This window comes from Anguilla rostrata, chromosome 6 (assembly GCF_018555375.3).
Source record: "Anguilla rostrata isolate EN2019 chromosome 6, ASM1855537v3, whole genome shotgun sequence".
NCBI classification, from domain to species: Eukaryota; Metazoa; Chordata; class Actinopteri; order Anguilliformes; family Anguillidae; genus Anguilla; species Anguilla rostrata.
Window position 1 is genome coordinate 31,487,560 of NC_057938.1, and position 16,862 is coordinate 31,504,421.

Genomic DNA, 16,862 nt, shown 5'->3' on the forward strand with positions numbered 1-16,862 from the left:
AGACCTAGCAACCGCCTATAACTCCATAGCAACCCCCTAGGAACACCCTAGCAACCACCTAACAACACATTAGCAACCATCTGGAACACCATAGCAACCACCTAACAACACATTAGCAACCACCTGGAACACCATAGCAAATGCCTAGCAACACCCTAGCAACCGGCTATAACTTCATAGCAACCACCTAGCAACACCATAGCAACCACCTAGAACTCCATAGCAACCACCTAGCAACACCCTAGCAACCACCTGGAACACCCTAGCAACCACCTAGCAACACCCTAGCAACAACCTGGAACACCATAACAACTGCCTAGCAACACCCTAGCAACCGCCTATAACTCCATAGCAACCACCTAGAAACATCATAGCAACCACCTAGAATACCGTAGCAACACCCTAGCAACCGCCTATAACTCCATAGCAAATGCCTAGCAACACCTTAGCAACCGGCAATAACTCCATAGCAACCACCTAGCAACACCATAGCAACCACCTAGAATACCCTAGCAACCACCTATAACTCCATAGCAACCACCTAGCAACATCCTAGCAATCAATTAGAATACCCTAGCAACCCCCTAGCAACACCCTAGCAACCACCTAGAACTCCATAGCAACCACCTAGCAACATCCAAGCAACCAATTGGAATACCCTAGCAACCCCCTAGCAACACCCTAGCAACCACCTAGAACTCCATAGCAACCACCTAACAACACACTAGCAACCATCTGGAACACCATAGCAAATGCCTAGCAACACCCTAGCAACCGGCTGTAACTCCATAGCAACCACTTAGCAACACCATAGCAACCACCTAGCAACACCCTAGAAACCACCTGGAACACCATAGCAACCACCTAGCAACACCCTAGCAACAACCTGGAACACCATAACAACTGGCTAGCAACATCCTAGCAACCGCCTATAACTCCATAGCAACCACTTAGCAACATCCTAGCAACCACCTAGAATACCCTAGCAACACCCTAGCAACCGGCTATAACTCCATAGCAACCACCTAGCAACACCATAGCAACCGCCTAGCAACACACTAGCAACCACCTGGAACACCATAGCAAATGCCTAGCAACACCCTAGCAACCGGCTGTAACTCCATAGCAACCACCTAGCAACCACCTGGAACACCATAGCAACCACCTAGCAACACCCTAGCAACCACCTGGAACACCATAACAACTGCCTAGCAACACCCTAGAAACCGCCTATAACTCCATAGCAACCACTTAGCAACATCCTAGCAACCACCTAGAACACCCTAGCAACCGCCTAGAACTCCATAGCAACCACCTAACAACACACTAGCAACCACCTGGAACACCATAGCAAATGCCTAGCAACACACTAGCAACCACCTGGAACTCCATAGCAACCACCTAGCAACACCATAGCAACCATCTAGAACTCCATAGCAACCCCCTAGCAACCACCTAGAACTCCATAGCAACCACCTAGCAACACCCTAGCAAGCACCTAGAACACCCTAGCAACCGTCTAGAACTCCATAGTAACCACCTAACAACACACTAGCAACCGTCTAGAACTCCATAGCAAATGCTTAGCAACACCCTAACAACCGGCTATAACTCCATAGCAACCACCTAGCATTACCATAGCAACCACCTAGAACACCATAGCAACCACCTAGCAACACCCTAGCAACCACCTAGAACACCATAGCAACCACCTAGCAACACCCTAGAAACAACCTGGAACACCATAACTGCCTAGCAACACCATAGCAACCGCATATAACTCCATAGCAACCACCTAGCAACATCCTAGCAACCACCTAGAATACCCTAGCAACACCCTAGCAACCGGCTATAACTCCATAGCAACCACCTAGCAACACCATAGCAACCACCTAGAACTCCTTAGCAACCACCTAGCAACACCCTATCAACCACCTGGAACACCATAACAACTGCCTAGCAACACCCTAGCAACTGCCTATAACTCCATAGCAACCATTTAGCAACATCCTAGCAACCACCTAGAATACCCTAGCAACACCCTAGCAACCGCCTATAACTCAATAGCTAATGCCTAGCAACACCCTAGCAACCGGTTATAACTCCATAGCAACCACCTAGCAACACCATAGTAACCACCTAGAACTCCATAGCATCCACCTAGCAACACCCTAGCAACCACCTAGAATTCCCTAGCAACCACTTAGCAACACCCTAGCAACCACCATGAACACCATAACAACTGCCTAGCAACACACTAGCAACCGCCTATAACTCCATAGCAAACACCTAGCAATGCCATAGCAACCACCTGGATCTCCATAGCAACCACCTAGAACTCCATAGAACCACCTAGCAACACCCTAGCAACTGCCCCAAACATCATAGCAACTACCTACCACTGTTCAGTCTGTTCAGCAGAAAGTCGACTTCGCATTGGCGGCAACCACACTTCACAATTTCTGCAGGAATTGTCTAGTTAGTGTGGTTGCCTTAGGCAAACACACTATTATTATCTCACATATTATTTTTCTTTCTTTCCACCCATTTTTTGGACCGCTACTCTTCCCAGAGTTTTCGCACCACGTACACGTGCAATATGTCAAATCGAGCGGCTTGATCGGGAATGGTGTGCTATTACTTTGTGGAAAGTTTCGGTGCACGGTTTTTGAGAAATTCCACTTTATTTGGGAAATTTTTCCCATAGAGAATGAATGGCGGAATGTTCACCCTTGTGATGTCACAATGCTGTCTTCTCACCTTTGTGACGTCACAATGCTCTGTCTTCTAGCAGCAGTACTCTGGTCTCTCTTTAGGTTTGAACATTCTGCCATTCATCTCTATGTGGAAAAATTGCCCACAAATTGTGCAATGCCTCATTGGACATGGTAGAGAGTCCTTTGTCCATTGGTGTAGATCAGCGTCGCCCCCCTTCCTGATTGGCCGATGATTGATATTTCATAACTTTTGAACCGTTTGTCATAGAGAACTATGGGTCGTGTCATTGGACTCAGAAAAGACCTAGCAACCGCCTAGAACTCCATAGCAACACCCTAGCAACCACCTAGTACATCCTAACAACGGCCTAGAACTCCATAGCAACCACCTAACAACACACTAGCAACCACCTGGAACACCATAGCAAATGCCTGGCAACACCCTAGCTACTGGCTATAATGCCATAGCAACCACCTAGCAACACCCTAGCAACCACCTGGAACCCAATAGCAACCACCAAGCAACACCTTAGCAACAATCTGGAACACCATAACAACTGCCTAGCAACACCCTAGCAACCACCTGGAACACCATAGCAACGACCTAGCAACACCCTAGCAACCACCTGGAACACCATAACAACTGACTAGCAACACCCTAGCAACCGCCTATAACTCCATAGCAATTACCTAGCAACATCCTAGCAACCACTTAGAATACCCTAGCAACCCCCTAGCAACACCCTAGCAACCACCTAGAACTCCATAGCAACCACCTAACACACTAGCAACCACCTGGAACATCATAGCAAATGCCTGGCAACACCCTAGCAACCACCTAGAACTCCATTGCAACCACCTAGCAACACCATAGCAACCACCTGGAAAACCATAGCAACCACCTAGCAACACCCTAGCAACCACCTGGAACACCATAACAACTGCCTAGCAACACCCTAGCAACCGCCTATAACTCCATAGCAACCACCTAGCAACATCCTAGCAACCACTTAGAATACCCTAGCAACCACCTAGCAACACCCTAGCAACCACCTAGCAACACCATAGCAACCGCCTAGAACTCCATAGCAACCACCTAGCAACACCCTAGCAACCACCTGGAACACCATAGCAACCACCTGGAACACCATAACAACTGCCTAGCAACACCCTAGCAACCGCCTAGAACTCCATAGCAACCACCTAGCAACATCCTAGCAACCACTTAGAATACCCTAGCAACCACCTAGCAATGCCCTAGCAACCACCTGGAGCTCAATAGCAACCACCTGAAACTCCATAGCAAACACCTAGCACCACCCTAGCGTCCACCTAGAATTCCATGAAACCACCTATAACTCCATAGAACCATATTAGCAACACCCTAGCAACTGCCTCAGACATCAAAGCAACTACCTACCACTGTTCATTCTGTTCAGCACAAAGTCGACTTTGCGTTGGCGGCAACCACACTTCACAATTTCTGCAGGAATTGTCTAGTTATTATTATTATTATTATTCCACCCATTTTTTGGAACGCTACTCCTCCCAGAGTTTTCGCACCACATACACATGCAATATGTCAAATTGACCGGCTTCTTTGGGAATCGTGTGCCATTACTTTGTGGAAAGTTTTGCTGCATGGTTTTTGAGAAATATGACTTTTTTGGGGCAATTTTTCCCATAGAGAATGAATGGGGACTGTGACGTCATTCATATGTGAGTGATGAAGTTACAGCATTGGTCGGCTTTGCACACGTGATGCATTCCGCTCTCCGTTTTCACCTGGCTTATCTACTGGGTATTCAGAACCCAGAGACGGTGCATATCTCCCTTTTCGTCATAATTACAGAACACACATATTCGTAAACCTCAAATGCTTTATACCACAATGTACATAAGACCTTGACGAAGACGTACATGTACGGATTGTGTTGTTCAAATGAGGTTTCCTGGCGACTTAGCCACCAGAAAGGATGTAGCTGAATGCGGAAGTGAACGCGATAAAACGGTATTCCAAATGAAAAATTACAAATGAATACGCTGTCAGCTAGGTATATCAACAAACATATGGCTTAGGCATACCCAGAAGTCCTCAATAATAATACTATTTCACAAGATATTACGCAAATTCGTTGACGTTTCGTCAGGTGCAGCGTCTTTGAATGCTAGTGCTAACAAAGAGTGAATGCATTTAATGTGATGACCGGTTGACCTATAAACCGATATTCCAAAACCAAAATTTCTGTTGTAGTAGCACTGAATGTCTGAGTTCAGCAATCTCAGCATGCCGGTGTGAAGAGGTTAAACAACCACATTTTCATGTAAAAACCCATAGAAACATGTTAAATGTTCAATTTGCTCAGAGATTTGTAAGAAAGTGAGTGAAATGATCTTAACTAAATTTTACTTGGAGATCTCCGTTCACCCTGCACCAAGCAGGTTCCTTTTGTTTTGCAAATTAGTAATTAAAGGTGTAAATCGGACAATCTGTCATCAAAGAAATTGATGAAGAAATTGATGTTACAGCCCATCTATTGCTTGAAAAGATACAGAAAATCAGGTATGTAGTGTAGTGCCCATTATCTAGGCTTCACCAAGATCTCGTCTACAGTACAGCAACCTGTGCCGACGGCGCTAAATCCAACTTGTATTGCATTAGTAATAAGCAATATGACAATGTTAACATAATATTACGTTTGTTTATAAATGGAGCCACGAGTGTCTGAGTGCAAAAAAAAATGTATATATTGACAGGTCGTGCGCAATTTAGTGCCGAGGCCAGCAACAAGGAGATCAAGTTTCAGTAGAGCAATCAAAGGTGGGTGGGGGGGAAAACGATGCGCACGGCGCACGGTGTGTTTACTAGAAAGTTCATGTGTTTTTTGGAGACATGGAGTTACTGTCAAAGAAAACGAAAACTGCGCCAATATGGCAACATTTTGGATTTGAAGCCGACAAAAGAGGTGCCGCTACACTCTCATTCATGGGCTCTCATTATATTCTATCACGCCAATTTTGATCCGGGCTACAAAAATGATCCGGGTGACGCAATGACATTCTAAAACAGTTGTTATACCCATTGTGCCTTACTTAAAGTTTCGTTGCAGCGTCCGTTGCAGTGCCGACACAGCCAGCCTTGCTACATTCGTTGGCGATAAAGATTCTAAGACAACTCAGAAATTTCTCTGGTTTAATGGGTTATTTTCCAGCCTGAAATTCAATTGTATTAGTAATTGGCTACACGTCATCTAACTTGCAAGTAATTAGCTATCTCCCTGGATATGAATTAAATGTTTTAACAGAAAATAGTAATAAATGCAATTTTATCCACGGAAATGGCTATACAAAAAGGCAAAAGAAATGTTGTGGTCGCGATTGCCGTCATAGACGTCAGAGGAAAATGTCACTTTGTCAGTGACATTTCCCTCTGACGTCTACGACGGCGATCGCGACTACGACATTTATTTAGCCTTTTTATATAGCCATTTCCGTGGATAAAATTGATTTCTTACATCGATTTCTGGAATCTTGCCAAAAGAAATGTATGGTAACATGAAATGTGTGGAGTTGAGTTTGAGCTCTTTAGCCTAACGCCGGGCACCCACCGCAAGCGTAGCGTAAGCGTAAGCGGCGCGGCGCGTAGCGTATCTACACTGGTTCCGTTTGTGTCGCGCAAAGGCTTGCTTAAAGCTCTATATTCCTAGTAGCTCTACATCGTGTATTTCACATTTGTTCACGACTGTTGATTATGGGTTAAGTGAATACTTGGTGAGAGACCTTTTTCAGTTTGTTAATTTGGTAATATTTCGTTAACTCATGTAAATACGTGAGAAAGTAAACGCTTTCAAGAATTACCATAAGCTTAAATCGCAACGTAGCCTGCATAATAATCAATCTCAAACGGTATTAATTTAATTTTATGAAGAATATGTAATCATCATAATAATAATAAATAATCCGTAATGAACCATTGGGAATTCCCGTGTCATCTTGTCATTCACGTCAAAACATTTATAGGATCAGATTTAGTAAAAATCAGCTAATCATCAAAAAGACAGCGTAACAGTTTAATCTTGAAGGGATATGAACACCACAACGCCATGAACACCGGAAGCTTTGAAGTACAAGTGCAATAAAAGCTTGCTTACAACTTCATTTATAAAATAGGTGCATTTTCATCGGCAAGACCACTAAATAATGATTTTTTAAAGCTCTGTGGATTATCTGATTTTTATTAACAAGCCCTTTTTGAAAGCACGGCGAACGAAGACATCGGAGAAGTCAAATAGGCTGAGCAATGGTTGGTTAAAAACTACCTTCCAACACTCAAGCTAACAAACTGCTGCTCGGTGCATTCACTTCTACATCATTCAATAGGCTACGTCTTTCTGTGGTGTATTTTCAAATTTACCCCACCCCCTCCGCAAAATAAGATAGCGAAACTAAGTTTGCCTTTTCCCCAGGTTCCAGTTTTTTTTTTTCTGCAAGGACAATACAAAAACGAAAAGGCTTGTATTTTTTTGGCTGCTTATAAAATATCTGGGAGGGAACTATGGACACACCCCCAGTAGCCGAATATAAGGATGAAATATAAATCAGAGCATGTATACCTAGCATTTTAGAGCATATTTCTGTGTATAAACAGGTCATCGTGACGCGTGACAACCCGAAAAAATAGAACAGAAGCGAAAAACTACACTTCAGTTCGCTTGTGTCGCACAAGCTTCGCAGCCGGTTCGCGACGCGTTTGCATCTGGTGTAGAGGACGTCGCCCGCTGCCGTTGTAATAACAGTACTTCAACTACGCTTCAGTTACGCGCGTGGTCGCTACGCGTGGTTGGGTGTCCGGCTTTAGTGTATGTAAACTTTTGGCCTCAAATGTACATGAACATAAGGGGTGTCCGATTCCAGTATGCTTTGAATTAAGAGGAAGAGTGAGTGAAATAAAGAGCACAGGGAAGAATGGGGAGAACGTGGGAAAGACATGGTCTATAGAAAGAATGGTGCTGCGGACCTGGGACTTCGAAAACTCCACCACATTGTAGCTGACGTTGTTCAGGAGGGCGAGCGAGTAAACCCCAAGTCCAGCATCCTTTGTCCTCCAGATCTGATCCAACAGCTGTGCCAGTTCCAGAACCCGGCCCGCTGTATCCACGGCGATCAGCACATTTCCATCGCCTCGCAAGGTCTCCATCACGTTGGCTGGGGGGGTGGTTGAGTGGGAGGCGGGTGAAGTGGAAGACACAAAAGTCAGGGTGCTTCATTTGCACACCATAGCTTCTTTGGACCTTCTCTGGAGGACAAATAAACTGAATTAAGAAGTGCTTTATTGGCTGGACTTACTAAGGAGCTGCTCATCACGCTGTTTTCTGCGTGGCTGCACGTAGGTGGCGTTGAAAGAGTCTGTGATGAGCAGGGAAGGCCGATTCACCATCTCCAGAGAGCAGCCGTTCAGGTGTCTATGAGAGAGAGAAAGAAGGAAAAAAGAAAAGAAAAAAAAACATTTGGAATTTGCATCGCTGTTCAGAGGCCTGAATGTCTATCCAAGGAATCAATTCAACTTTATTTGTATCGTGTTTTTTAGTCTCACAAAGATGCTTTACAGTAAGAATTTGGTAAAAACAATACAATAGTTTTTAGGTAAACAGTGAGCATTAGGTATTTGGGTCTCAACAACAATTTTTTAAATTATTTTAATTTAACCTTTATTTACCCAGGGTAGGTTCACTGAGCACGGATGCTCTTTTGCAGGAACGCCCTGCTTCACACTCAAACACATTCACCCCACATTCACAATCCTCTATTGTTGGCCACTGAGCAGCTCCACTGGAGGGAGAGAACATTTTTTTTTAGCCAATTAAATCAGGGGATGATTAAGTGGCAAGTTTTTTTTTTTTTTTTTGCGAGAGTCAGATCTGGGATTTTAGCCAGGATACTGAGGAACCCCCTACTCTTTGCGAATAGTGTCATGGGATCTTTAGTGACCACAGTGAGTCAGGACCTCGGTTTAACGTCTCATCCGAAAGAATGAGTTACTGTTCATCCCCTACAATTCCTCCCTACTACGCAAGCTCTCAATCAAGGTTGATGGCACCACAGTGACTTCCTCTCACTCAGCAAAGAGCCTGGAGGTGGTCCTGGACAGCCAGCTGGACCTCAAGGACCACATCAAGGCAACATCACGGTCCTGCAGATTCCTCCTGTACAACACATCAGGAGGATTCGACCATACCTGACTATGCACTACCCAGCTACTAGGCTATGGTGACCTCCTGTCTTTACTTATACAATTCCCTCCTTGCAAGCCTGCCAGCATGTGCCATACAGCCTCTACAAATGATTCAAAATGATGGTGCCACACTCATCTTCAACCTTCCCAAGTTCTCCCACATCACTCCTCTGCTGAGGTCACTCCACTGCTACTGGTCGCTGCCAGGATCAGGTTCATAGTCCTGACCCTCGCCTACACTGCAGCAAACAAGACGGCCCCCGCCTACCTACAGAACGATTCAATCCCATACATCTACTCGACCACAGACAGTATGGTAGACTTCAATGAATATGGTTATGAATCCCTGCTTTAAAAACTGCTTTATATTTTATTATTATTATTCCTTTGGTCCTACGATGGTGACCAAGAAAAAAACTTCCCAGCAGGCACTGGAAGCAAGTTTGGAGACCCTAGCCATGAATTTCAGAAGTTTTATGAAATCGCCAGCAATGAAGTTGCTTATCAAGAAGGGCTAAACCCACTATAAGCATATATATTTACTTACTATTTGTGAAATTAAAATGAAAATCTAAGGTTGTTCAGCAAAGCCAACTTTTCAACATTTAGTTTCAGTGATAAAACCTATTGCTCATTCGGAGAAGAGCTGAAGTTCCAAATATTTATAGAAAAAGATGCAAAGTGCACTCTGCATAAAAATTATCAGACAATATCGTCTCGCAAATATGTATATTTACTATAATTACAATCACATAGTGCAAACAGAAAAAGTTCATGTAAGAGGTGAGAAACAAAACTAGAACAAACATTATATTACAGGCATTTGGCAGATGCTCTTATCCAGAGCGACGTACAACAAAGTGAATAACCAAAACCAGGAACAAGTGTGTTGAAAACCCTAGAGGGAAGTACAGTTCCAAGTGCAGGGAGCGACCACGTAGTTTAACAAACAATATGGGCTCTTTGTTTTCCAGTGCTCAGAATCTAGGGACGCAATAAAATTTTCAAAACAGCAAAACTCCAAAAGCAACAAAAAATTGAGAAAATAAGCCTAGAACCCAGAGGGTTAACTACACCTCAAAATGACCAAAATAAATCACTAACAACTGTTACAAAATGTATGTAGTTTAACTACCAACAAACTGCTGCAAACGTAATAAACAACCAGTTTAACTGCATGTAGTTAAATTACTCCCCAACACTCTTTATATACACAGGGGCACTACGGCAGGGCCGATGGCTGCACCTGCATGAAACTGATGTGTGCTTTGGGGGGGAGATCGTCAATAGAAGCGACTGGGGTTGGGGTCGATTGGTTTATTTTCTCTCTCTTATTTCCTATGGTCAAAATTTCATAATTGAATAATTGATCAGCGAAGTATGTGCATGTGGTAGCGTGAGGCACCCACTCCTAATCTTGAATAGACACTTTTCAGGGTTAACCGCAGTGACCAGACTCACAGCCCTTGAAAACATTCATTTCTGTACCTTCTGACCCCATTTCAACAAACAGAATTCACAAACAACTTCACACGTCCACACAAATCCCCACACTAATGGGATTTCGCCTTTTCATTTAAGGTAAATCAGCCAATAAAAACATTGGATGCAAGCACAATATGACATATATGGAAGTGCACTTGTTTAAAAGAGCAAAACTTTGACATTCATTATTCTCCTTCACTGGTAGCTCACCAGGTAGCTTACCAATAAGCCCGACCGATATATCGGCCCTTATTTAACTTTTTTGACGACATCGGGATCGGCAGTTATGCCGCCGATGTGTCCCAATTTTTTAATAAGTATAATAAACAAAAAAACAATTATTATTTATCTGTACTTGTCTGTTCGAACATTGTAATTGCTATTTACTAGAATTATCCAGTAGAGGGAGCTCTAATACAAGTGCGAACTGCAGCAGCTGACGCGCTACTTCTGTAATAAGACGTTTGTCACTCGTGCCTCATTCAATATTCTCCACTGCAAGACTTGTCTGCACAGATTCGATTGCTGCAATAAAGGTATGTATATTTTGTGAAAGTTTTTCATTACATTACATTACATTACAGGCATTTAGCAGACGCTCTTATCCAGAGCGACTTACACAACTTTTTTTACATAGCACTTTACATTGTATCCATTTATACAGCTGGATATATACTGAAGCAATGCAGGTTAAGTACCTTGCTCAAGGGTACAACGGCAGTGTCCTTACCCGGGAATCGAACCTGCGACCTTTCGGTTACAAGCGCAGTTCCTTACCCACTGTGCCACACTCCGTCATTAAATGCGTTTATACGACCACTATGTTTATCAATCCTCATTATCAAGCGAGCGAGCTAGCTAACATATTTGGTTCACTTTAGCAAGCTAGCTGGCTAGCAAGCCTTTATGAAGTGGCAGTGAGCACATAAGCAGCGTAGGATCTACATTTCCAGAGGACATCGCTGTATTCTCAAATAAATAACCAGCCAAAATAAAATGGTCATTGAATGCATCACACATTTGTTTTTTTATCTGAGATAATGATATTAGCTACTATATGATGCTGTGTCAATAACCAACGCGTTATTGCAGGCGAGTGTGTCATCTAGTCACGCGTCATCGTAGCAAGCTAACCAGACAGTAAAAACGCAGATAAAACACTTCTAACATGGATCATTTTAAGCCATGTTATCTAGCTTTGTCGTGATAACATGAGAGAAGGATTGCTGTTGGAGAAGTGAATCAACCAACAGTTGTGCAGGGTAACCTGCACAAAGCGCATTGTAGTTTTTTCACGTATTTCATCCAGTCAATTTAATTTCATCTAACGTTACACTTGATTCACTCATTAGCTCTGCTAGATAATGTCTTACTCTTTGAGATCATGTAGTAGTAATAAAATAAGAAAATACAATTAATGTACTGAGAATATATACTAAGAAATAATAATAACAAATGAATAACAACAACAATAATAATATTCATAAAAATACATGTTTGAAACTGGAAAACTTTTTTTTTTTTTTAATTAATTTTTTATAGATGGCTGGAAAAGAAAGGAGTAAAAGCAAGTTGTGGAGTTATTTTGATTTCACACACTTAAAGATGGTGTTAATATATATATTTAATTTAATATCATCTTTTACTTTTTTATCTAAAAAGTTCTTTGTGTGTTCATTTTTATTTTTATTTGTTTGTTTATAAGTTAAATGTTCTTATATATAGAAACTTTAATAAAATATACGTTTTTCAAATTGATTTGAAAATGTTGCACTTTGACAAAATATCGGTCAAAACATCGGTAATCGGTGGGCTTCATTCAATGAAAATCGGGATCGGCATCGGACCCAAAAATCTGGCATCGGTCAGGCTATACTTACCAACGTTCAAAATGGCTCAAAAAAAAAGTTACTCACACATACAAAGCACTGTCTAAAAATAATTAATTCAAACTGGCAAAATTTAGGCCTGTCATTAAAAGTATTGATATCAAAATTATGCCAAGTTACAAGAAACAATATCGGTTTACCTCACACGATTAAACAAGCTGTATGCCAAAGCAAGACTACCCAATGTTTCCAAAACTGTTTCAAGTTACATGGTGTTCTGCCAGATTTACCACTAACAAAAACCAGTTGAGCTATTGAGGCCTCCATTTTCTCTCATCGACTAATATCAGTTTGAAAGCCAAGATACCCAAATAACTTATCTGGAGGTAGCTAAATGGTAACAGGCGCCAGAGTTGTGGAAAACTTACGACCTGATGTACTACAACTTTCAGAAGCCTACTGAAGAATGCCGGGACATCTGGCCAATTAGCTCACAAAATAAAAAGAACCATATCAAAGCAAATGCGACAGGTCCAATTCTCCTCTTATCACACATTCATTTGGTCGAGTTAGCTAGCAGATAGTAAACTGCTCCAATGAAATTCCACTCTTGTGTAATGAAGTTACAGGTACTTTCTGGCACAATAATTTATTGTAAAACTGCACAGAATTAACAGAAATGCAACTTTGTTGCAAACTTGTTTTGTTTCTTTTGTTTGTATGCATAGGCTTACAATAATATATCAGAATTAGCATATTTATAAACATACACTAGTATTCATAAAGATTAGGAGCGGTCGGGAGATTGTAGGAAGGATACATCTTAGCTATCATATTACTTGCAGCCATATATCTCTCAAGGCTAACAAAGAAAGAAAAGCTAATACATTAACATCAAGCATCTTCACAACAATGAAACCATGTAACCTTCTCAGCAAGTCTTTTTGTAACCTTATTAACAAGGCCACTGCAGAGCATGGCATATGCCCCCGACCATATGTTGTGAACCACATAATGTAGGTAACCCCCCCACCCCCCGTATAACATGCTCTCCTCCTCTCTGCTCCCTTCCCCTAAAATCAAAAAGCCACACAATGATTGAAGTATTAAGTAATGTTTTTATTGTTAATATACTAAAATTTAACAGAAGAATCCGATGAGAGTAGAAGAGAAAACATTAATCACCGATAAAAACCAGCCTTCGTGTAGTCAAATCAAATTCAACACCAAAAAATCTGCCTGATTGGCGACAATGAGCGGAAACTAAATTCATGATGGTGGCCGTGGCAGCCATATTGAATGAGCGGTGGTGTCACCGAGCAAAACCAGCCTTTGTGTGGTCAAGTCCAATTCAACACCAAAAAATCTGCCCGCTCGACAAAGGCGTTTTCTGTTAAATGAGTGGAAACCAAATTCTAGATGGCGGCCGTGGCGGCCATATTGAATGAGTGGTGGCGTCACTGATCGAAACCAGCCTTTGTGTGGACAAGTCCAAATAACCACCAAAGGCGACAAAGGCGTTTTCTGTTAAATGAGCGGAAACCAAATTGTTGACGGATGACGGACGGATGGACAGGGTCTCGACATAATGTTTTTAGCCGGTGAATAATTTAACTATAACAAATAACATATAGCATAGCATTTTTGTGGTTAGGGGTGTGATATTTATAGAGTTTGAAAATATTAATGTAGCGTAGTTATATTGGCTAGATTACAATAACACAGCCGACTGGCTGCAAAATACCAGTCGCTAAATGCCAGTTTGCAACCGAAAATCCTCTTTTATAAATGTATGATGCCTGTCTGCGGTGATATGGAATGTGCTCAAATTAAAAAAGAATTGCAAGTAATGGTTTATCAAAACCTTTCAGGTTCTACCGACTGTGCTGTAGCAGTAAAAAAAAAAAAAAAAAGGCCAACAGGATGCTGGGATATATAGCCAAAAGTATTGAGTATAAATCCAAGAAAGTTATACTCATACAATACATTTGTTAGACCACACTGTGTAGTGTGTGCAGTTCTGGGGACCATACTACAAGAAAGATATAGTGGTTCTGGAAAAGGTTCAAAGAGCAGCAACCAAATTGGTTCCTGTTATGAAAGATAAAAGCTTGGAAAGACTTAAGATGCTTAACCTCTTCAAGCTTAGTAAAAGGAGACTCAGGGCTTATTTGATTGAGGCTTTAAAATTCATAAAGGGGACCAACAAAGTGAACTACAAGAGATTCTTCAGGTTGAGATCTGTTAGTAGAACGAGAGGACATAAATTGAAATTAATTCTGTACAGACATTAGAAATAATTTTTCCACAGAGATTAGTCAATAGCCTGTAGTAGAGGCAGAAACTGGGGATTTTCAAGACTAGGCTTGATATGGTGTTAGATACCATCTAGAATGTAGGTAATCAGCACATATTTAGTTAGGAAAATGGCAAGCATTGTTGGACTGTATGGCCTCTTCTCGTCATTTATGTTACGTTATGTAATGTTATCATTTCACTGCCACTATTATACGCATTTGGTTGTTATGAATACACTTAGTGGCTTGCTTCGCAGGCATAAAAAAGGGTGTCTTTCCAATTAACTGTCCAATTGGCTGAAATAGAATCACATGTACTATAGCTCAACATTTGCCACTGTTGCCATTTTGTTGGAATGGCATGTAAATGGTAAACAGACTGCATTTATATAGCGCTTTTATCCAAAGCGCTTTACAATTGATGCCTCTCATTCACCAGAGCAGTTAGGGGTTAGGTGTCTTGCTCAGGGACACTTTGACATGCCCAGGGCGGGGATCGAAGCGACAACCCTCCGACTGCCAGACAACCGCCCTTACGTCCTGAGCTATGTTGCCCCGCATGTCTAGCTTAAAAGCTATAAGGAGAAGTAGAGGACAGAAATTTCGGCAAAAAGAAAATAAGAGTAAGAAAAATAACATGTATGCAAGAGGCACTGGGTTGTTGAATTAAACACACTAGTAAGAATATGTATAGTAAGTATGCAATATAACAAGCAATTAATTAAATCTTTAATATTAGTGAAACCAAATGCATGTAAATAGGCCTACTCAAAAAGCACAATTATAACTCAAAGCACTGAGGACAAAAGCCCAAAATAGGCCTACATGGTTGTGAATATGTTTGGTGTGGAACACGTACAAAACATTCATTTTGGGGAAACAAGCAGGATGTGTACAAAGTTTCCAAAATTAGGAAACCTTTTTTTGTTTCTATGGGTCACATGAATGCTTAATGTAGGGGAGAGTCGCTATAAATGTAAGTTTTTGGATTTTGCTCATTTACTCAGGAAAATATTTTGCCTAGCACTTCAGATTTTTATTTCAAACAACAAATTTATTTTTGCAAATTTGCCTCAGTTGGGAAGACCTTTCGGGAAGACAGCACCAAATGAAACTCTAAACCACTGCAAGTGCATGTTAAAAAGTTATAAATTGGTCTATAGTGCCACCATGCGGTCAATTGCTGCTATGTTCTAACAGATTGCAATTTCACAGATCCATAACATGCCTCCCAAGTTTCAAGAGTTTTCAACATACCATCTGGGAGCTACAAGCATTTTCCACATAGAAAAAAAAAGAAAAAGAGAGGGTTCCAGCAGCTTTGCAGAAAACCCAATAAGTATTGTGCGATATAATCATGATTATTTCCCAAAATGTCAGCTGACTGAAAACAATACAAAGGGAAGCGGATATTACAAGTCTGTTTTTTTCAACCTGGGTTTTATTTTTGCAAAGTTTTTCATCAATCCTTTAGGTTCTGATAGTACTTTATGTAACTGCTTCATTGCCAAGTTTTGGCTTTTTAGACGTTTTTTTCCTCTAGTAGCTTCACCACGGTGTCTGTGTCTATGGGGTATATTAAGGCTACAGATTCAATGTACATTCCAGCAAGTCCAGTTTATCTAAACATGTTATTGGGAAGAGAAAATGAATGTGGATGTTTAAATAAATTTGTCAAAATTAAAAATAATTGTCTGAACTTGCAGGATTGCTACACTATTATGTGCACACACAGATAAAATTTTGTCTTTGTCTTGGTATTCCAGTTCAAATAAATATAGGCAGCCATCAAAATGAAGCCGCTCGACAACATCCTCATAATAGTCTGATGAATAATCAGCCAGTGCACATACCTGCCAACCTTAGGAAAATATTTTGAGTACCACAATAGTCAGTGTAACGCTTAGTTCACATGCTTTTGCACCACTTCGCTTTGCACGCACACACAAGCCTTTCTTCATAATTCTAGTTTTGACTGTTGAAGTGATCAGGCAAAATCGTATAATTTGACCTGATTCTAAAATATCACTTGCACTGCACTGGGCTATATTATGATACACTTGCAAGTCAAAAGTTTGAGTATGCCTGTTTAAAACAATTTTTTCATAATTAATATTTCATTATATGATATGTGGGCTTATACAAACTGATAACCATCAGCTAAGTGAATTGCATTCAATTATTTAATAAAAATTGAAATAATTTATTTTGTATATTGTAACATATGTTTTCATTTTCAAGTATTTACAGAAACTTATGTTGTAAAAAAAAAAAAAAAAAAAAAACATGTTGCAATGTAAAA

The 16,862-nt window shown here is 41.1% G+C and overlaps 1 protein-coding gene across 2 annotated transcripts in view; it reads right to left on the reverse strand.

Annotated features, from left to right (window-relative positions):
* cpsf2 (cleavage and polyadenylation specific factor 2) overlaps positions 1–16,862 on the reverse strand; it is an 80,678-nt gene that overhangs the window by 57,323 nt on the left and 6,493 nt on the right. For both annotated transcript variants that reach the window (XM_064341058.1, XM_064341057.1), the window contains exons 6-7: positions 8,064–8,179; positions 7,735–7,922 (exon numbers count right to left, since the gene is read on the reverse strand). In XM_064341058.1, the coding sequence (XP_064197128.1) occupies positions 7,735–7,922; positions 8,064–8,179 (304 nt within the window). The remainder of the gene's footprint in view (positions 1–7,734; positions 7,923–8,063; positions 8,180–16,862) is intronic.